This window comes from Falco rusticolus, chromosome 15, assembly GCF_015220075.1.
Source record: "Falco rusticolus isolate bFalRus1 chromosome 15, bFalRus1.pri, whole genome shotgun sequence".
Classification (NCBI taxonomy): Eukaryota; Metazoa; Chordata; class Aves; order Falconiformes; family Falconidae; genus Falco; species Falco rusticolus.
The window spans coordinates 21,311,433-21,332,534 of NC_051201.1; the positions used below are offsets into that span (position 1 = coordinate 21,311,433).

A 21,102-nucleotide genomic window follows, 5' to 3' on the forward strand; every position below is an offset into this window, starting at 1 on the left:
AAGGAATTAAAAGGACGCTCAGCTTTTTGCTTTTTCTAGGTAGCACTTGTTTTCTACTTTATACTGCCCTACAGGAGTAAGAGGTACAAACTTAAATGCTATTAAAATATAAAAGATGATGTGTTCATGTTCTCTCAGTTTTCAAATCCAGAATTTAAGGTAATTTTTCAAAGATTTGAGATTTGAAGATCCTTGTAACATGGTCCTAGTCCCAGCTTTGCAGCAAGCTCCAGGAAAGAGCACCTAAATTGTGTGCAGAAAGCCGTTGGCATTGAGGGCTGATAAAAGGTCAAATGTGTTAATTAAATATTTGCTCATCTGTCTGGAGTCAAGGGGGCAGATTCCAGGATGGAAGGAAGAAAAAAAATTGGTGTCTCTGCACTATACAGGGCAGCTGCTGTTAGAGGCTGAGCTGTTTCATTGGTGTTTTAGGCAATGAGCCACAGTGTGGCTATTTCTGCCTCTGTCTCTGGGAAGATTTTGTTATCACGGAGCAGGGCGGCCCCTTGGCAATTCCTGTAGTAAATCTGATGTGAGGTGATAGGTAAAGCCAGGCAGCGCTGGGCCTCCTGCAGATGGGGCCTTGCTCCGAACTATGCACGGGCATTTTGTAATATTTCCCTCTGGGCTTTTGCGGGACAGCACTTTTCTTAATTTTAAGTCTTGTAAAACCAGACCTGGGGACAGCGCAGCGTTGGCCAGAGCTGGCTGTGGTGGCGGCTTGGCAGGAAACCCAGGGGCCACGTTGGCACTGAACACAATCCAGCCGGAGGTGTGGTGTCAGGGAAGGGGGAGCCGTGCTTTCCCGAGAAGGGATTTCCGTGTGTGCCTCAAACAGGAGTGATCTGGTATTAGGTGGTGGTGATCTGCAGAGCGACCAAAAGCGTGGCCAGGGGAGGGTCGAGGCAGCCAGCCCTCTGCCTGCACCCAGCCTCAGCGCCATGGGGCCTTCGCTGCTGTAGCACCTACCCTTGCGTCTTGGCCATGACTTTTTAGTGACTCGGGTGAGGTTTCAAAAAACATGCTTAAAAATGTTGCAGGTGATGAAAGGTAGCCCTAAAGAAGTGAGCACAGCTTGGTGTGTGTGCACACAAGGCAGGACTTGCCAGCGCTTCGCTTGGCTCTGGCTGTGCCTGCCGATTCCTGGAGAGCGGAAAAGTGGCTATTTTACGTGTCCTGAACTAAATTGGATTTAAACCAGGCACTGCAGCAAGGTTCAGACTAAACTGCTTGAGGTAGCCAGAGCATCCCAGGGGGGTTTCATGCAGTTCTCCTTTTCAGTTTGCAAGGAGATGTGGCAACATTTGCTGCATAAAGTAGATGAGCAGATTTTCTACCAAGGCAGTGAATTCCTTAACAGACCTGGCTTTCTGCTGGTTTATGAAGGAGAGAGTATGAGGAAAAGGAGTTCAGGGAGGAGGAAGAGGAGAGGAGGGCAACAGGAACAAGCAAGCAAAAACTATTTTTCTGTTGGATTTGATTTGCAATGAATGCCAGAACTAGTAAATGTGAAAGAACAGATTTCACTGCCAAGGAAGGCACAGTCTCTCCTGCTGGGATGCCACTTTTGACTTTCTGTTAGCAAATGTTCAGTAAAGGTTTTTCCCATCTACAATGTGAATTAGCTGAGTGCTCAGACACCACTGAGTCTAGTTGCATCCCTAATCTGTGCAGAACTGTGTGTGAAATCAAGCAGGGGGGGTTACGGTGCCTTGGCAGCAGGACTGCCCCTCTGCCGAGCTGCTGTCATCCCCTGCGAGGACTCTTAGCCTGCAAAGTCAAGCACATTGGTGTAAACAGCCTCCTGACTTAAGATAACAATATTTATCCTTTATTTGCTTTCGAGATTGTTAACAATATTTAGAGATGGTGCTGAGATGGCAGAAACACCTGGTGCTCGCATTACTTTGCTAAAAAAGATGGGCTGTGCTGGGATGGCAGCCAGAGCTGCTGGTGCCCTGGCGTTACAGAGCCCTGGGTGCTGTGGGCTGGGTGCCCGTAGGAAACGGATGCTTCAGTACAGGAAAATTCACTGATAAAATCTTGGAGCCATAGTGACATCTTGACAGCATGAAGGACATGTGGGATGTTGCTTTTATTCCATCTCTTTCAAAATAGTGCCTCTAAGTAGCAAAAAAAGTAGACGAGTTTGGGGAACTATGCCCTACTTACCTAATCCTCGGGACAAACCTAGCAGGTAACAGGCCCTGTCCAGCCGGTGCTGGTCTAGAAAAAAACCACCTCAAACTAATTTTAGTGATTATCCCACCCCATGAAGCATAATTAATTTGAGGGTCCAGGGGGTTTAGTCTCACATCAAGTCCAATTTGGTGTTTCCACTAGCGGCAGAGGTTGCGGACAGGGGAATAAGCCACCCCCTGTGCTTCTGATGGCATCAAGCTGGGAGTAGCACTGAGTGCCCAGGAAGGCAGAAGCAGGATTGGGAAAGAATTGTGACAGGTTGGAGGGTTGGAAAATTGCCCTTTTTTTTTTTTTTTTTTTCCTTATGTAGGTGCCAATTGCAACACGGAGCTGCATAAATATGGGGGGGAGCAATAGGCTCTGCAGTAATGACCTGGGGTTTCTGATGCTCTGTGAAGCAAGGATGTATGAACAGCTTTGCTCTTTGGTGCAAAACACAAATGTCACGTCGGACTGGAGGAGCTGTGTGTAAGAGGCAAAAAGTTCCCCTTGCTCTTGACACTCACGAGGTTGCAGCTGCAGTATTGTCTCCTGCATGTCCACAGCTTCCTCAGAAGCTAAATACTGCCATGGCCCTCTGGTTATTTTCTAACATGGATGAACAACAGTGCTGCAGGACTCTGACCTGCGAGAAAAGCTAGAACACAGTGGGGCTAAACCAGTGTGCGTCATGCAAATAAAATACCAAGCTGGTGTTTCTGCCTTGACCGTTGGGGAAAAGCACTGAATTGAAGCAGTAACGAAGCACTTGACTAGGTTCTCTGCAAGAGCTTTTGTTAGTGCAGGTGACCATCAGTTGGGAAAGGTGGTGCTGAAGTTTTGGGGGACACACAGCACTGGAGGGAGGCAGCTGAGCCAGTCTGCATGCAAGGGAGAGGGCCTCAGTGCGCTGTGTGGAGGCTGCGGTGAGATTCGGAGCGATGCCCATGACCACATAAGAGTGAGTGCTCTGTATCCAATTAAAAATTGGAGCAGCTCCTCTGCATGGACTGAGGAAGAGCTTTCCTTCTCCCCTAAGCAGTGAGCTGGAGGCTGAGGACACTGCTGGGAAGGAGCGAGAGGCGTCCCAGCAGCCTCGCCCTGCACAGCTCAGGGTTATATAAATGCATTTTATTGCTTGAAGCGGTGAGACTTAAATGTGCTACCCGCTACAAAAGCAGACGATGGCAAGCACTTAATGCAGCACCCAGAGTCTGAGAGCCTTGCTGGTAAAATGCTTAAAATGTGGTAATAAGGGCATTTCCACTGAGCCTGTGCCAAGGGAGAGGGGCTGCAGTTGCAATGAACTGCTGGGGTTATTGCACCGGCAGTGATGTCGCCCTGTGCAAAACAAATACCTCTTGTTTAACTGGCTGTGTGGACATGGTCAGCATAGGGCTTTTTTTTTTTAATGCTTATTTAATGGTGGATTACGCAGGATGGTAAAATCCAAGTCTGGGAGGAGGTTTCCCTTGAGTGCAGGATGCTTGGCAGAAGGATGTGGGCTGCTCATCAAAAAACAAAGTCTCCGGAGAGCTCCCAGGGTGTAGGAAGGAGAAGAGAGCCATAACCCAGCCCCAATGCTTCCCTCTGTCCTTGTCCTGCGATGGATAGAGGAGCAGAGCCAGCTCTTGCGCTGGGCTAGCTCTTCAAATAATTTCCACTAAGCCAAATGGGCTGCCAAGCACAGGCTGGATTTTGCTGCTTTTGTTTTGAAGTGTTCCCAGCTGCGCAGCCCCGGGGTGCCAGCACAAAGCCCTTTCCTGAGCGCTGTGTCCCCAGCATGACACTCAATAGCAAGAAGCACGGGGGCTTTGCCAGCTGAGAGAGAGGAGGCCCTCTCCTGCCCTCATCTCCACCTGAATGAGGGGGCTGCAGACTGGTGGCTGTGGTGGGCTCCAGCTTGCTCACAGTGCTCTGGTAGCTCCTGGTGTGGGTAAGATGGTAGGTGGCATCCCCAGCAGGACTCTTTGCCCAGGCAGGATGAGGCAGCCTGGGGCAGGAAGGGAGCTCTGCTTCACCACAGCTCACCGAGCCAGGGCAGACCCATGGAATGCCTTGGCATCCAGGCAAAATCTTCTGACCTTGGACTGATGCCGACTTGTGCTGGGAAAACTGCTCCTGGAATCAACCAGGCAGAGAAACTGAGATGGGATTCTCCCCGTCCCCTGTTTCCACCTGCTGCTGGAAGCAAAGCTGAGATTTTGGGGCAAATCCATCCAGGGAGGATGCTGAGAGCTGGCCTGCTGGGATCCTGCTGCTGGGAGACTGGGAAGGCACCCAAAAAGCTGTTGTTGCTGAGCTGGTGGCAGACTTGTGTCCCACTGCTGCTACTGACCCACACTTGGAGCAGATATTTTTTTTACTGTGGAACTCAGAGGTCTGGCTGCGGGGTGGAGGGGGCTGTGCCATTACTACTGCTCTGACAGAGGCTGCGTGGTTGCAGGCACCACTTTTAGATGATCCATCACCAAATCGCATCTGACTTCCCCTGACTTACTGCCCCAGGAGGAGCTCGTACATCCCACCAACAATGTGATCAGCCATCGTAGATCCCGCTCTGGGGACAAGATCACTTTTACAGGAGTGCCTCTGTCTCCATCCCCGTGCAGAAAGCCCCGGAGCCATGATGGAAAGTGACAGGCAACACCCAGCCCTGAAACAGAGGGCCCTGCACTGAAAAGGGGTGGGAGAGGTGCCGAACTCTCAATCTTGTGGCACCCCCAAAATGTGATTGGCTGGGCCACACTGGTGGGCAGTGGGATTTAATCCTGTTCCCTGCTGCCAACCTGGGCATCGTGCTGCAGGAGGGGGCCGCGGGTGCATCCATGCACGAAGCTCATCTGTGCCGGTGGCTTTGCTGCCCACCTCCGGGCCATGCAACCCTCAACTGCATGATCCCGTCCTGGTCTGCCAGGTGTGAGCCCTTACCCATGAGCACCCTGGCTAGCTGGCAATTCAGTATTTGTGGTCTTTTTCCAGTATTTATTCAAGTTTTTTTTTTTTTTTTGAGCAGCTATTCACTACTTTTTCTTCACTGTTCCACACGGGGCCCCAAGGTTTCTTTACTGCACACAGTCCAACCCTCCTCTGAGCACCGTTTCCTCAGGGCCTTTGCTACGTCCTCCATCACTGGGGCAGCCAAGAGCTCCCCAGGTTTCTAACCACCCTCCCCAACACCCGTCCGAGGCGGACGGCACTGCGAGCTCCGTTTGACGTGTGGGAACTGAGAGATTGTAGGGTAAACCCCAAACTTCCGGACACCTGCCACGGCAGGCACAGGCCAGGCTGCCCTCCCTGAGGTGTAAGCGTGGCCTGGGCGCGGCTCCTCGCGTCCCCTGCCGCCAGCATGGCAAGTGCCGTCCTGCGTGGCTGCCGGGCAGCGGGGGCCACCGCGGGGCCGAGATGGCCGCCGGGGGCTCTAATGGCGGCGGGGCCAGGGGGCTGTGATGGCGCCTCACCCTGCTGAGGGGACGCGGCCGAGGCGGAGCCACGGGGGGCGGAGCCAGAGTAAACCACGCCCCATGGTCCGAAAGAGGCGTGGTCTCGGGAGGGGGCGCGGCGCATGACGTCACCGGCGCGCTGATTTGCATACGGCGTGCGTGCCGCTAGGTGGGCGGGCGGTCGCGCCGGAGGTGGCGATCCAAGATGGCGCCGTGCGGACGTGTCCGGAGCCGCTGCCCGGGCCCGGCGTTCCTCTTGCTTCTGGCGCTGGGCGGTGCGGCCGGCGCGGGCGGCCCTCCTCCGCCGCTCCCGCCGTTGCAGGTTGGCCTGCCCTTACCGGGGCAGGCGGCGGGGCCGGGCGCGGCGGGGCCCGCGAGGTCCCCCGCGGCGGCGGCTCGGGCAGCGGGTGGAAGCTGTCGGAGGAGGCGGTGTGCCGGGAGGACGTGGTGCGGCTCTGCTCAAAGCACAGCTGGGCCAACAACCTCGCCGTCCTCGAGTGTCTGCAGGACGTCCGTGAGGTGAGGGCCGGGCGCCGCGCCGGGCCGGGCCGGGCCTACCGTGGCGGCGAACAAAGAGCGGGGCTCCGCGCCGCCTGCGCCCCCCGGCCCCGCCGTCGCTCCAGGCTGAGCCAGCCTGGCCGCGGCTCGTTGTTTACCTCAGGATTTTGGTTGTAAAGAGCGGGGGTTGTGTGCAGGCCGCCGCCGGCCGCACTTCCCGCGCTGCAGAGCTTCGTGTGAGGGGGCCGGGCCGGGGAGCCGCCTGCGGGGCTTGGGGCAGGGGCGCCGGGAGGGGGCCGCTCTCCTGCCGGCTCCTCTCGGTTCGCCCGCGGGGCTCGGCGCTGCCAGCGGCTCCTGGTGGGGGAGCGCGGCGAGGGGCGGCTCGCTTCTGCCTTTGGTGCCTCGCAGGCTGCTCCTTTCCGAGGGCTGGGGAGGTCCCGCCCGCGCAGCGCGGAGGAGAGTCGCCTTGCTGGTAGCAGCTGAGACCTGAGGAAATTTATTTTTTTTCGGGGTTCGGATTCCCACCCTCGCGTTAGAGCTCGGCGGCAGAGACGCTGTGTTTCCAGTGCTTGCTTGTGCATGTATGAAATTAGATGTACGGTTCTTAGACCTGGCTTAGTTTATGCGGGGAGGTTGGCTGGGCAACCTGTGTCGTTCCCAAATAATTTGTCATGAGTGGTTTCAGCCTAGCTCAAGAAAACATCCTGAGTTGCCACCCCAGTCTTTTCTAGCCCCATCTTTTCATTCATTCCTTCGTAGCTTTTGCTCACTTTGAAGAAGCCTTTGGGGGAAGTGTCTTTGGTGAGCTGTTTTGGCGTTGAAGTCTGTTTAGTTCTTGGCTTCTCTGCTACGAAGTTCAGGAATGTCAGGCTGGGTCAGTTTTAATGGTGTTTTATCAAGTGGAAATGCAGTCAGGAAAAAACTGTGCTCGTTTCTCATCCATTAGTGCAGAGACAGCAGATGGCAGTGACTTAATGGTTACTCTCATCCAGGGGAGTCTTGAACCAATAAGTGTCAGTGATTACTTCCTGGCTTAAAATACAAAAATTATTTAGGTTTTAATCTAACTTTACGTCTTAATTTTGGGCAGATAGTTTAGTAAGACGCTCATGTTAGATCTTTTAAATTAAGAGTCCTGATGCAACATCTATTGCAGTTATGAAGTGCTCTGATACTTGCTGTGTGAATAACTTGGCCCTTGGTTTCTTCAGCCTGTCTGGGACCTTTTGGACCCCCAGTTAGGGAGAAACCCTCTCCGAGGGGGTCTCAGAAGCTGCGCTTATAGGCGGTGGTTCACAAACTATCAGCCTGCCAAAAAGGCAAGCTCTTGTTCCTTTCTTTCCAGTTGTGTGGCCCCTCCCTTCTCTTTTCACAGTTCCAGTTCTTACTGGTTTTCTGCCATTTTAGCGAGGTGGGCCTTTTTATCGTCTAGTTTGTATCGGCTTTCTGCTGGAATAGTTCTGTCATGTTACCCAATTAAACACAGAGCGGGGTAAGTAGAGGGGTGTGCAGGGAGAAGCCAAAGATGAGGGGACACTTTGCATCGTGCTTCATTTTCAGCAAGTACAAGCTCATGTTGGTTCTGCATCTCTCATGAGAGCTCCACTATCTTTTGCATGTTATGTCTTGCTTGTGGTTTTCCTTTTACCCTTTCAAAGCCTGCCTCGATGTCAGTAGTTTGCTGGCTGTTAGTCTTGTCTAGCTGTAATGCTGTCTGATATCCAGTGCTGAAGATGAATCTTTTACTGGGGTGACATCCCGGGCATCGATAGGACATCTCAGGGTTGTTTTGGATTGAGTTTTCTCTCCTAAGGTGCCAGCCTGTAAAGAGCACTGTCAGCTGGTCTCAGACTCAACAGTTCTGCCATAACGCAGATGTGATGGGCTGTATCCTGATGTAAAAATGACTTCCTGGAGTGCTGCTCTGAGAAATTAATTAAAATAACTGACTTCTGCATATCACTACTGTTCAATTCTTAATCTTTAGACGCTGTGTAAAAATCCTGTGTTGTAAACATTGGGTGTCACACGGGGTGATGGAAAGCAGGGTCAGATGTCTCAGATGTTTCCTTTGCATTGGAGGTGGCAGCAGAGGAAAGCAGTGACATACTAGCTGTTACTGTTGCTGATACAACTTTTAATTTTGACTCCAGAGCATCTCGCAGCTTGTTTGGACAATACCAGAAAAGTGACAATTACATTTTAAAATGGGTAGAGAAGTAGTCTAAGTCATACAAGTCCATTTTAAAAAGTCAGGCTATAGTAAATGGAAGGTTTGGGGGAGTTTCTGTGTGTGTGATAACATCAGAGAGGATGGTATTTGGGCACTGCTTCATTGCAAGTAGCAGTTAGGATTTTTAGATGCAGTTAGGCTGCAGAAGCAGCCTTTTTTCCATAGGTGTTTAAGATGATCTACTTTTCTCATAAGAAATGCTCCTCTAAAGGAGAAAAACTTTCACTTTGGAACTGGGAGCATTCCTGTTAAGATTATCTCTTGATTTTTCTTCTTAGTGTGATATGGTAAAGCTAGGAGACTTGAATTTGAATAATCAGGGGAAGCAACTACTTGAAACCTTCCTTTTGAGTCCCTAGAGAAAAGATGTGCTTGTTTTGTTAGCCAGTGAGAATGCCATTACATTATTTCTGTTCGTATTGATATCTTTAAAGTCAGTCCTCTCTTGCTTTTGCTGGGTAGTTCTGAATCTAAAGAAACAGGAGTGCTGAGCCTGTGACTGATTCAGGAACCTAGCTTGTAGGGTGAATGTTGAAAGAAGCAATTTAACACAAACATTCAGTAAAGAATAGTTTGAAACAAAAGAAAACAGTGAAGGAGGTGGGAACTCAAAACAACCCACAACCTCAAATCATATTTTTTTTAAGTTTTGGTTTTGAGAGGTTATGTGTAGACTGTCAGTTCAAAGTATTATCAAGACAGATATTTAAGCATTGTGTATTTTCAGAATTCTTTAAGCGAATTGGACCTCCCCAACTGATAACAAATACCACTGAATTTCCACCAAGTCAATGAAATGCTGAGTTGTAGTGCAGAGTCTGCTTTTGCAGGTGCAGAAATCTTCTGTATTTCAGGTTGTTCAACTGTTTGAAAGATAGAAATCAAGGGACACAGTCATGCTCTTCCGCTTTCCTTTTGTAGTAGAAAAGAAGCGTCCTTCCCAAATTGGAGGAGGTAGTGGTCAGAGCTAGTCAGCTTGAACATCTTTGACTATAATCAGAAAATAGAATAAAACATGTGTTTTGGTGCATTTTCCAAATGAACTAATTTCCTTCTGGTTAAAATTATTTGTACACTGGATACATTACTGTTCTGAGTCACCTAAATTTTGTCATCAGTGTTTTAATTGTTATCCAAATAACTTTATGCCAAGATACAGAGTAGAATGGAGTGGTGTATACTTCTGTTTTTAAAAAACGTGTTTTAAAGTGCTTTTTCTGAAACTGTTCTGGTTGCTAGCCTTGTTTCTAGAGAAGCTTCAGAGCTTGTATTGCACTCAACATAGACTGCAGCCTTTAAACCCTTTTTTATGGGCTGCCTATTAAACTAATTTACATGGTGATTATAGTATAAACACATGAAATATTAATATATTTGCTAGGTAAAAATTTTTGCATGATTAATGATGATTTGCATTTAGAGCATGACTAAGTTGTTGAGTTTGAGGTAGGAAGCATTAGCAGGTATGAAAATATCTTAACCAATGTAGCTCTTTTATCTAGCTTATTAGCGGAGCATAATGTTCCTGTTAAAACATGCCTTAGATGTGATTAATCAGTGAATTGACTTGGTGTCGTAATTGTTGAGCTTTACTTGCATTGCACTTGTGAAGATTATGTAATATTTAAAGCATTGAACCCATCTATATCACACTAACGCATTATAGGCCAAATAACTGTTCTAAGATGAAATGATCGTGGTTAAGTCAGGATTAGAGGTCAGTGTTCTGGCTTCCTGCTACTTTCTTCTTTCTGAATGGCTGTTTCTTTGGTAGCACCTTTATGGCAGCGATGGTATAACTGAGCCTGAAGGCTCTGCTTTTTGGACAAAATAAGGCACTCTTAACGTTGAGGGTTGGGTTAAGAACAAAACAAGTTAATCTTACAGCTCTTTATTGTAAGAATAGTATTTTTTGTGTTACTTCAGATACATAGTTGGTGTAAACAGCTAGAAAATTCGTTTGATGTGACTTACAGACTAGGAAGTGTGTCCCATTTGATGGGTTGGCAACTAGCCTGTTTCTTCTGTATAAATGTTTTATTCCTCACTGCATATGCACCTGAGGCTCCTTAAGTGGTCTGATAAAATAGTGCCAGTGAAATTACCTCAGTTTAAAATTATAGATGGAAAAGAGAAACTGGATGGTAGCACATGCTTGGAGTCTTCATCTCTTTTGGTAATACTATAGTTGTAGGAAAACTCAGGTGTGCTCAGTCTCTGTGCTTGTTCTGCAGTTATTCTGCTTTCTTGGTAAACGGATTGCAAATGTGAAGGCTTCCTTGAAGCTTTTTGGTTGCATTGAAATGGATGTGTGGTCTGTCACAGTAGCTCAGTTAAATTTTATTTCTGTAATTTATTGAGGTGAAGGGTGAGGGGTTTGTTTTGACTCAAAATGCAACATTGTCTCATATTTAAGCATGTACTCATGTTATTTCCGTCTCTCACAGCTTTCCCATGCACACAAGCTGTCATTTAAAGTACCTTTTTAGAGATGTCTGGGCTGTGGCAGCAAATGACTGTTTACCTGTCCAGAGCTGTAATTGAGGGCTGTGGATTAAACATAGCACAGGGGTGGGCTAGTTTTTAGGAAATGCAAATAGTGAAAAACTGTTCACTGAGCTGGATATCTCCTTCCGTACATGTAGTTTGTTTTTTATCTCACAAAACCTCCAGACATTCTCCCTGGCTTTCAGGTAAACTGGTTTGAGTGGGAACTGCCCGTTTCTCAGGGTGGTAAATACATAGCTGTGGGATGGAAGCTGTTCTGGTTCTCTGATCATTACTATTGCAAGGGAGTAGGCAGTTAGTATTCCGGTGATGCTCTTACAGTGCCTACAGCATTATCATCTGGTTCAGATATCGACACACAAAGAGATGTTTTTTTCAAAGGCAATGATCAGAAACCTGGGAAATGTACCTTAAGCTTTGCCAAGGGCTTTGCTTACTTTCTCCCTTTTTTCTAAGGGATATTGACCTGGTGATGATTCAAAGCCACCTGAACAGGGCACAGAAATTTAAAGAAAAAAAAAAAATTCTTACCCATAGTTGAAGTTGAGCTAACAAAGTAAAAATGTGTTGCAATTTTAAGCGATTGACTTTATTGGGGTGTAACTGGATGCTGTCTAAGTTGAAGCCTGTGCATTTGTTTTAGAAGTTTCCAGATATCACTCGTGTCTCAAACTGAATTTAATGGAGAATTTACAGTGGTTTGTGGCAGATGCATATTAATTGGAATGGTCGAGACTGGTCCCTCCTGCTTCTAAAATTCATAAAATGGAAGATAAATCTATCAAAGTCAATGGAAGGGAATGGTTGGATCTAGGAGGAAGGGATTTAGATAATTAAGTTCTGAAAAAAACCCATATGAGCAGCAGCAAAAGAAAATGGTGGAGACAAGGCTGGAACACTTTCTGAAGCTTTTTCTCCTGAGGCTTGGTTTCTTAACTGAGAATAGCCATATTTTTCTTCTGAAGTTATTGTTTTTCCTTGTGTTCAGATAGGGTAAGCTCAATTTCCTCCTGGCTTTTGTAGCTAAGTCTTAAAGTAAATTTCTAAATATACTTTAAAAGTCCGATTTGTGTTGGCATCAGCCTTTGGCTGAATCTCAGGTTGTAACAGTATTTAAAAGTACCTCTTTCATCTTACTAGAGCCACATGTGAGCTTACTTAGAGGGTAGGATGGTCTCCCTCCTGCTAGATCCTGGACTTAATGTCTTGTGAACAGAGCATTAAGCACAGGTTCTGAGTTCTCCCTATTCCTAGCAATCGTAACAGTTGTTGCATTTCTTACCTGAGAGTTATTTTTGCGGGGGTGTTTTGGGGGGGTTGGGTTTGGTTGTGTTGTTTTTTTTTTTTATAGTTTTGTGCTGGTTTTGGCAGGCTGATGCTTGCAGTAGCTGGTTATGCATCAGTTTGGCCTGGGATGCCTGGCTTAATAAAAGGGATTATCTTATAAGTCTGCTTCCTCTAGTGAGCTGGCACTGCTGGCCTGCTGCAGCTCTGAATGCCGAGGAGAAAAGGAACGGAAATGCAAGGGGAGAGAAGTGAAGTTTGACGTAGGCTGTACAGTCTGAGCTTGGCTCAGGATGAACTGAGTAAGCTGCGTTATGCAGAGGTCTGGTTATGGGGAGGTGATTTCCTGAGCCAAATAGCTGAATGTATTGAAAAGCACAGACTCAGTCTGTTGTGACAGTAGAGACAGGCACAGCTAGGTTGTGTTTTCCCACGCTTGCATCCTCTCCTCCCTCGTACTGGAGGAAGGGAGGGCTCTCTAGCTCAGGTGCTGCTTTGGGTTGTCACAGTTGGAATGGAATGATTTGACGAGAGATTATTCTAGGCAAATTATGTGCTGTCTTTATTTTCTAGTATAGAGATAATGTCTAGATGTTCTTTACAGTGTAGCTTTTCTGCATGCAAGCACCACTTCCTCAGTGGACTTCGTTTGTTGTGGTCTTTGGAAAACATGCTCTTGCTTTTGAAAATCTTTGCAGTTATCTTTGGGGTTTATTATTAGGAAGAATTGGATGAATAAAAGGTCTAGGTAGTCGCCTTTCTATTTTAAATCTTGCTTCAGAATAATTTTTTGCATCTTCTCACTACTGTAGTTCTAAAGTCTGTGAAGTTCGTTGCTATGGCACTAAAAAAATTTCAGTTCTATTAGCTGATGGTTTTTTTGTCGTCATGGGATACTTTCATTGTCTGGATGTCCAGTTTATCAGTATCATAGAAGTGTGTTAGGTGAGGAGCAGAGGTTCTTCCTTTCTTAGGTACCAGCTTATAGCATAATTGTGGCCTGTCTTCATCAAGGCAGTAGATGAAAACCTGTACTGTTCTATGCCTGACCAGAGGTGGCATTCATAAAATGGGTGTCCTGGCACACTGGTGTCTGAAAGTCTGCAGCTCTGAGCTGAGGAATTTCCTTCTACTAGTTAGAGGGGTGTCTGTTTTCCCCACACTGTCTTTTTGGGGTTGTAGCACCGGAGTTGATTATTTTTTTCCCTTTGGATAAGTGTATCTTGTAGCTCTTACAGCTTTGTGAGCTTAGATTTCATGTGTTTGTGTTGGTGCATTACTTGGTTGTAATGTCTAAAGATTTTGCCTCAACTCAGACTGTACATTTGATGTCTTTATTATTGTCAGTGCTGTGGTTTAAGGCTAATGGTATGCTTCTAATATCTCTTTTGCCAGGTAGCAACATAGGAATAAATGAACATTAATCATGCAGGACAGGAATGCTTATTTGCTCCATTTGTTATTATTTGCATCTTTGCCTGAAACAATGCATAAGAACTGCTGAAGTGACAAAAAAACAGCGCTTAATGTAATAAGTATTCATGGTTTCTCTAAATGTCTGAAGTATTTTACTGTTTTGCAGTTAGTGGTAGAAGTTCTTCTGTAAAAAAACTTCTTGTAGTTTGCTTACTTGGTTCTCAGGAGTTTTGAGCCTCTTCTAGAGAACGCAGCTAGTTATGATGATATAATTAATTACTTACATGTAACAGGGTAGGTTAATAACAAATAGCTATTACAGCCCTGCTATGCAAAACCATTCGGGCAAGTGTGCTGTCTTTTGTTTAAAAAATAATGCCTAGCTTATTCTGGTGGCACATTGGCTCTCTAGATCTCTTAATAGGAGGCTCACTAACCTTTATCATGCTCAGTAGTTTGCTAATTGAGACTTTCTAGACTGTCCTGTTACTGCAGGGTAGAATACTTTCCACCAAGTGAACTGCAAAACAAACGCAGCAGAGCATGCATTCTTCTAAGTGCTGAAGTAATTGCCCTACAAAAAGTTTTGATAGAATTAAAAAAAATAAAATATCCAAACCTGTGTGGCGTGTAGACTTTCTGTAACAGTGCAGGCTTGATTTGAGCTGAGTCAACTTTTGTTATACTCTTCTCAGCTGAGTTGAAATACAATCTGGAAGAAGCTTACAGTAAGCTCTTTCATTATGAAATTGGTTTTTTCTTATTATTTTTTTTGATAGTTTCTCTGTGGCCTATCTACATATGTCATAAAATCAGAAAAACTAACCACTTCCAAGTAAAATCACTGCAACACTGTAGCTGTGAACAATTCATGTTGTAAATTAAGAGACTGCAATTCTTTAGCCGTGTTCATGAAGATTTAAACAAATCAATATTAATGTGATCCTCTTATATTAGAATTTAGACAGACAAGTCAAAATCTGATCTCCATTGATACAAGGTCCTGAGTAAATGCAGGTCCAGAGAACTGTTGACCATGAACTTTTTTTGGCAAGTGTTTTACATAGCTATTAACATGTGACATTATGTTGACCCTGCTGCTTTTTTTGGTTGTTACTTTTGAACTGATGCTGCGAGCACTGTATTTTTGGTGCTTCAGTATTTGAGGCAGGAGATGCAGGGTCTCTACTGTGACACAGCTATTCAAATTCATGATGACATCTCTCTTATCTTACTGGAGTCTATAGAGTTGACTCTGTGGAAGCAATGAGTATGCTAATGTAGTCTTTCTTGCTGCCAGTCTTCAGACCAAAGGTTTAGCCTGCTTTTCAGTAGTGTACATACGTTGCAGCTAGCATTATTAAAGAAGTGTGGAAAAGTCTTTGAGTTGTGTGTTATTGTTGGCAACCGGAACTGCATTCTTAATGAGTAGTGTAGAACAACATACAGGAAAATCTTTTTAGTCAGCATGGAACTGGAGAAACTCTGTATGCTGTAAAGTGGTTTCAGTGCGAGATTTCTTATGGCAAACTTAATGATCTATTTTTTTCTGCTTAAAACAGTGAGGTGAACTTTTTCCAGCTGTCTGCTTCTTAGGCAAGGATTCAGCAGGATAACAGGTCAGTGCTTGCTAGAGGGAAGTACAGGTTAGAAAATACTTAACAGCAGTCGCTCTGGAAAACACAGAGCTGTTTGAGTCACCATCTGCAGCAGGAGTCAAAGATCCTGTGAATGTGTAACTCTGCTTGCTTTTTTAACTGAAGGCTTCCAGGCAGTGATCAGCAGCCATCATCACTTATTTTGTTTCTGATCAGTCCTATGAAGCACAGTTATTTTTTAAAGCCAATAAAGAAAAAAATGAAACACTAGTTCATAGTGTAAGCCTTCCCTGAGTTGTTTTTTTTTAAACTGAGTATTGGAATGGGACTCCCGTGGCGAATGCGTGTTCTGTCTCTAGCAATCCCAATGGTAACAGCAGCACCTGGGAAGCTGTTGGTAGGTACTAGGGAACATACTTTTCCCTCAACTGATTCACAGCTCTAAAGGTGTGTACTCATTCTAATGTTATTGCTAAGTCTTAATTAAATGTATATGTGCAAAATACTAGTTGTAGGGGGAATGTGATTCTGCACTTACTGAACACAAACAGAACTTTACTGTGTTTCATATTTTTGCTCCATGACCTTTTACCTGTGCTTTAGCAGGCACAGAACACACAGTGAACCATCACTTATAATACTTGTCTCTGACTACAGAAATAATAGCAGTTTATAGGGTAGACTTTCCTGGAGTAATGCAGAATTTGTTCTAGCTCAGGTACTCAGCAGCGTGGCTTGAGCTTGTCCACATTAAACCCCTTTCCCATGCTCTGAGGCCGTGTTGGCTTCCTTTTTGTGAGCACCTCACAGGTAAGACCTGCACAAAGGGGAAAAGCTTACAAGCCGCAAACTACAGGGTTTTTTGCTTCTCTCCCCTCCTCTTCCTCCAGGCATTTGTGAACTCTTCCAGAGGCCTGTTGTATAAAACCATAGTCTAAACTTGTTCTGCTAGGGAGAGTGCTAATGGAATTTAAATTCCTTTCTTTGTATGTCAATACTTCCCAAAGTAATTTCCCCAAATACTATCCTCCCTCGAGACTTTCCAGTGAAATCTATCATAACTTTGTGATGCCCTCAGAGATTATTTAATAAATGTTGTTTTCTAATGTCTATTTTACTCACTAGCATTCACAGTATGTTAAACTTAGAGTACTTGCAAAAGGCATTTCCTAGAAACTTTCTAAGAATACTGGAGAACTCAGGTAGGCTGCGTGGTGTGGAGTGCAGCTGGGAGGAGTATTGAACTTGGATGTCTTTGTTGTGTAACTAAAAGAGGATGTGAGAATCAGTGCTCCAGTCACTTTATCTGCTGGTTGGTTGCCCACCACAGCTGTGTTAGCCAGTGTGTTGGCCAAAGTGGCTTTGGGCAAATGGAAATGGGCAAAAACCTTCCTGTGGTTCAGAGTTGTACATCGTGAATAGCTTCAAATAACATGGCAGCGTATTGTTGCCATCTTAAAGTGATCTTTTGTCTGTTGGGAGATGGAGTTTGATCTCTGACTGTAATAATTTCTGCATTACTTAATGGGATCACTACTTTGGTATTGAGATCCTGTTTAGGAGATCAAAGGTTTGGCTTAAAAAAAAAATAAAAGTCCCTCTGTGAAGGTAGCAGAGTAGCTTATTGACTGTTAAACGTAAAAAGGCTGGAGAACCCCTGTATTTCTTTGAAACTTTGTCTCAAGTTTTAAGGCAGAGTGTTATTTCATATACCTTGATTGTTCTGTTCTTAAATTGGGCCAGAAGAGTCTTTCCGAATTGAACTTTTGTTCTCAGGAACCATTAAAATAAACTGGTATCAGACTGGCTGATACTACAGCTTGCTACCTTGGGAACCATGTTGCTGGAAGTACTTCTGAACAGCCCTTTTGGGGTTTGGCGTGGTCGTCTTTTAAGTTCTTTGTTTGTACGTTGCACACTTTTTGTAGCATTACAATAAAATGAATCGAGGTCATCTTTGAAAGGTATCTAAACTAATGCCTCAGAGCTGTCAAAAGAGTGCATGTGAGTAAAATTTGGGCAGTTTGAGTACAGTGCTGTTTGCTGCCATATTTATGGAGCTCACTGTTTTGTTTTGCCCTCTGTAATAAGTTCATCCATTTGGGTGCTATCCCTTGGTAGCACTATTTCAAACCTGAATCCAGGACTTCAGCAGTGAGCTTCCTTCTGTGTACACTCGTGAATCTGAAACCATGCATGTGGGTGAGCCGCGTGGGTTGTCAGTAGATGAGCATCTTCGTAGGAAGAGATTGGGGAAGATGGAGAATTAAACCAGTGCAGCTACCTTCCCAGTCATGAAGCTACCTGGAAATGAAGGACAACAGTGTCAGGGTTATTCTCCTCTCCGCTTCTAGAAGCTGATGTGCAGAAGCTGAGGATCCAGTCTCGGGCGGGCAGTGCTTTTTGCCCTTGTTTCCAAACAGATGGGGCTCTTACTTCTCATGGTATGCTAGAGCAGTGCTTGCGTTAGGCACCTGGGCTTGTAGCCATCATGAATAGTCAAGGTGGACACTCTTATTGGTGGTCTGTTTTTAACATGGAATTTCTCATATCCCTTATTATTCAAATGTCAAACCAAAGCTATGCTAGCCAAATCATGTTAATTCAGTCTTTCGAGGGCAAGGTACAGGAACTGTTGTAGTTTGTTCTTGTGTTGAAAGTCCCTATTTTCCTAGAAATAGATTGTAATATTCCATGATACTGATAAATTCACAGAATTGGCCTAATGACAGTGAATACAGTAGCTGAAAAGAATGATTGATTTCATAGAGAAGCAAGTAATAGGTTTCGGTTACAATCTTGGATTACATGGCATATTGCAGGGATTTTGACCATGGAAATATTTATTTTGAAGTTGCTATGTTTTTGATTGGATATGGTAGCAGCAGAAAGTTGCTGCCTTTCCCTGGAAGAGGTAAGTGATCAGATAAATCTTCCAGAACAACAGTGACTTGGAAAGGATAGAAATCCTTTCTGTCCTGCTGTTCCAGGTAGCAGTAGCTCTTAGTGGCCACCTTACTAAAGCACATCTTGCATCTCGTTCTGAGGACTACTGTGGCCCTGGGCCAAGGGAGAGAAGAACTTATTCCACATCAGTTGCCATTCCTGTAGTTACTCCCATGGATATGCTCTTAATTTGCAGCCTTGTCTGTTTTTTGTTTTTCTAGGTTTTTCACATTTGTTTTTTCCTGGGTCTGGCTGTCCAAGCTGAAAAAGGTACTGTAAATCTGATAGAGGTCCTGTAAATCTGACAGGTATCTGAGGTTGATGACATCTTGGGCTGGACCTGGATGAGAACCTGTGTTATGATCCTGTGTCACTTTGGGAGCTGCTGTTTAAAATAACTCTGCTTTGGTTTCCTCAGTTACAGTACTTGGCAACAGTAGAATAGCATACAGGCTGAAAGCGTGGGCAAAACAGCAAGTCTGTCTCGGTGCTGTGAATGGTTTGTTTTGTGGTAGGTGTTGTTTTTTTTTTTTTTTTCTTTTCAGTGTTAACTGTTCCATAACAGTTGAGCTTTGCCTGTATAATGTTGGGAATGAGCAGCATCTCTTAATGGTGGGCAAATTATGTGTTTGGTTTTTTTTAAATCAGTCTCTCACCTGGATGAGATGTAGCTATGTTTGTTCTTCCTTAAAAAAAAACAAAACCCAGCACCAAAAAACTAACAGCCTCACCCCCAAATGAACACACATAACATCTACTGGCAATACTTGTTGTATCAAAAGGTAACAGTGCACTGGGTATAGATCTGAGTTACTTGGTGTTTCACATCCTTTCTTACTATTGTTAGCTCTAATCCATGGGAAGTGCTTTGTGAAAAATATGGAAGTGGTTCTTTTTCCTGTGGCCTCTCAGAGCCTTCAAAACATTGTGTGGCATTGAAATGTTGCTTCATCCTTCTTCTGGAGCAAATCTGCAACTTTTAGTCCAAAAGGAGTTCTAGGACTATGAGACCAGCAATATGCTATTTCTGTATCGGTATGCATGAGGCTGTTATCAGAGAGAAGTGTGATGTGGTGTAGGATATTACTGTCCCAAAGAGCTTATTTGTTCTTAGACTTGATATTCATTTACCTGGTAAATATTTGGGATTTGACTGCCCTAGGCGTTCATCCTTCAGGAAAACTGGAGCTCCTTTTAATGCAACAGAGACCCTGGGAGTGGCTGTGGAGGAGGGAAGGGCCACAGGCAGCTTGTCCTCATATTTAGCAAGACACATAGTCTAGAAAGTTTCTCATGTGTTCATGAAGTCGCATGTAATCTGCAGCAATCTGTGGATGTGCTTCTGAATGCAAGAGCCTGTGGTATGCGTGATGAATACTGCTCCTGACTTTGGGAATATTGCAGCACTCCGTCTTACCCTTGGCTCTAAGACTGGGGATGCAGTTGGTAGTTTTATCAGTGAAACTCTGCTCGCTGTTGAGAAGAAATCGCTCATTGAGGAAAACAACAGATAAAAGTTACAAAATAACCCTTGCTCCCTGGAGAGCTGCTGGTGGAGCTGAGGGGGAGGCCCATCAGTCACACTTGTATTTGAATAACAAGATGTAACATAATACAAAACATTTAGGATGAAGGGAGCAGGGGGACTACACTTCCAGCCCTCAGGCTTGCTTTGTGATCAGTTTGGTGTCTTGGTAGGGTGTGTGGGACTTAATTTTATATTTAAGATTAATAGTTTTAAATCTTGGCATGTCGGGCTTGAAGCTTAAATAAACTGAGTGCAGAACTAAAATGATGCATGTCTTTAACTTGGATGTCGCTGTCGTTGAGTACTTGTTACCGATGTGATCGGGGCCTAATTTTTTAGAAGGCATTTGAATTTTTATGAAATGTTTTAGTGAACCCAAGATGAGATTTTTGGTTTTTCTTAGCTGTTTAAGAAATTACAAGTGATCTGATATTTCCCTTTTTTTTTTTTTAAAAAAAAAAGGACTCTCCAGTTTATTTTGTTTAGACTGACAGTTTACTTGGTGTTGAGGTATCCACATCCTGCGTGGTGACTTTAGTGGCTGTTTCAAATAGTTTATGCTGTAAATCTGGGGCAAAATCCTCTAGCAGATAGGAGTGGAGTGGCGGTGGCTCTGTCTGTGGAATGGCATGAAAGGAGCATGTTGGCCCAATCTGACCAACTAGTGAGGTGTGCAGCAGGTGGGGAATGTATGCTAGAGATGTGTTAAGAGTTACAGCTAAATTGCTGTGTGAGGATTTGGACTTTCCCTGTTCCCATAAGGGGAAACAGCTTTAGCCCGGATTTCTTTATCAACGGTCTGCTGTTTATGGAGAAAGTTGGTCTGTCTGGTCACTCATTCAGGAATGTTCTGACATAGCAGTTTCTGGGCAAGGTGGTCAGCTCTTCTCCCAGGAGGGATTGCTCTGGACAGCACAGCATGTGTGCAGTGTAGTTTTCAAGTACTAGATGCAGCTCTTGCACCCTAAGATACTACTGCAATTGGCTTTGCCTCATTTGTTTTCAAGCTGTTTGGTTACAGAGCTTTTCTCTGTTTTAATGCCCTTTTTTTGAAGAAAGGGTTGTCACCGGGATGTATTTGGCTGGTTTGGGGGCTGACTGGATAGTATGCATTTCAACTGATAGAAAATTTAGTTTGTCCTCTAACGCTGCACACCAAGGCATTCAATAATGGCAGTAATAGTACGGGCTAATTATATTTTAGGCTTTTCCTTTCTGAACCAGGCATTTTATTTATTGTGTGTCAGGGGAAAATGATTGAAAGGTTCTAATGAACTTTTCCTGGAGGTTTTTTGTGCTTTTACAAAGCCTTGTTTGTAAGGTCAGCGTTCCCTGGAGGTTTTGCCTCAGCCAACCCCTGATATCTAGCTCTTGTCCCACTTTTTATGCTGGTTTTGTACAGAGTACTTCAACAGAGAGCATTTTCTGAAAATCCCATGTCGTGCTTTATTCTGTCATGCTTTGTGA

The 21,102-nt window shown here is 45.0% G+C and overlaps 1 protein-coding gene across 1 annotated transcript in view; it reads left to right on the forward strand.

The window, feature by feature from the left end:
* The first annotated feature begins 5,804 nt into the window (after positions 1–5,804).
* GLG1 (golgi glycoprotein 1) overlaps positions 5,805–21,102 on the forward strand; it is an 86,891-nt gene continuing 71,593 nt past the window's right edge. The window contains 2 exon segments of the mRNA XM_037408773.1: positions 5,805–6,004; positions 6,007–6,143. Of these exon segments, the coding sequence (XP_037264670.1) occupies positions 5,830–6,004; positions 6,007–6,143 (312 nt within the window). The 5' untranslated portion in view covers positions 5,805–5,829.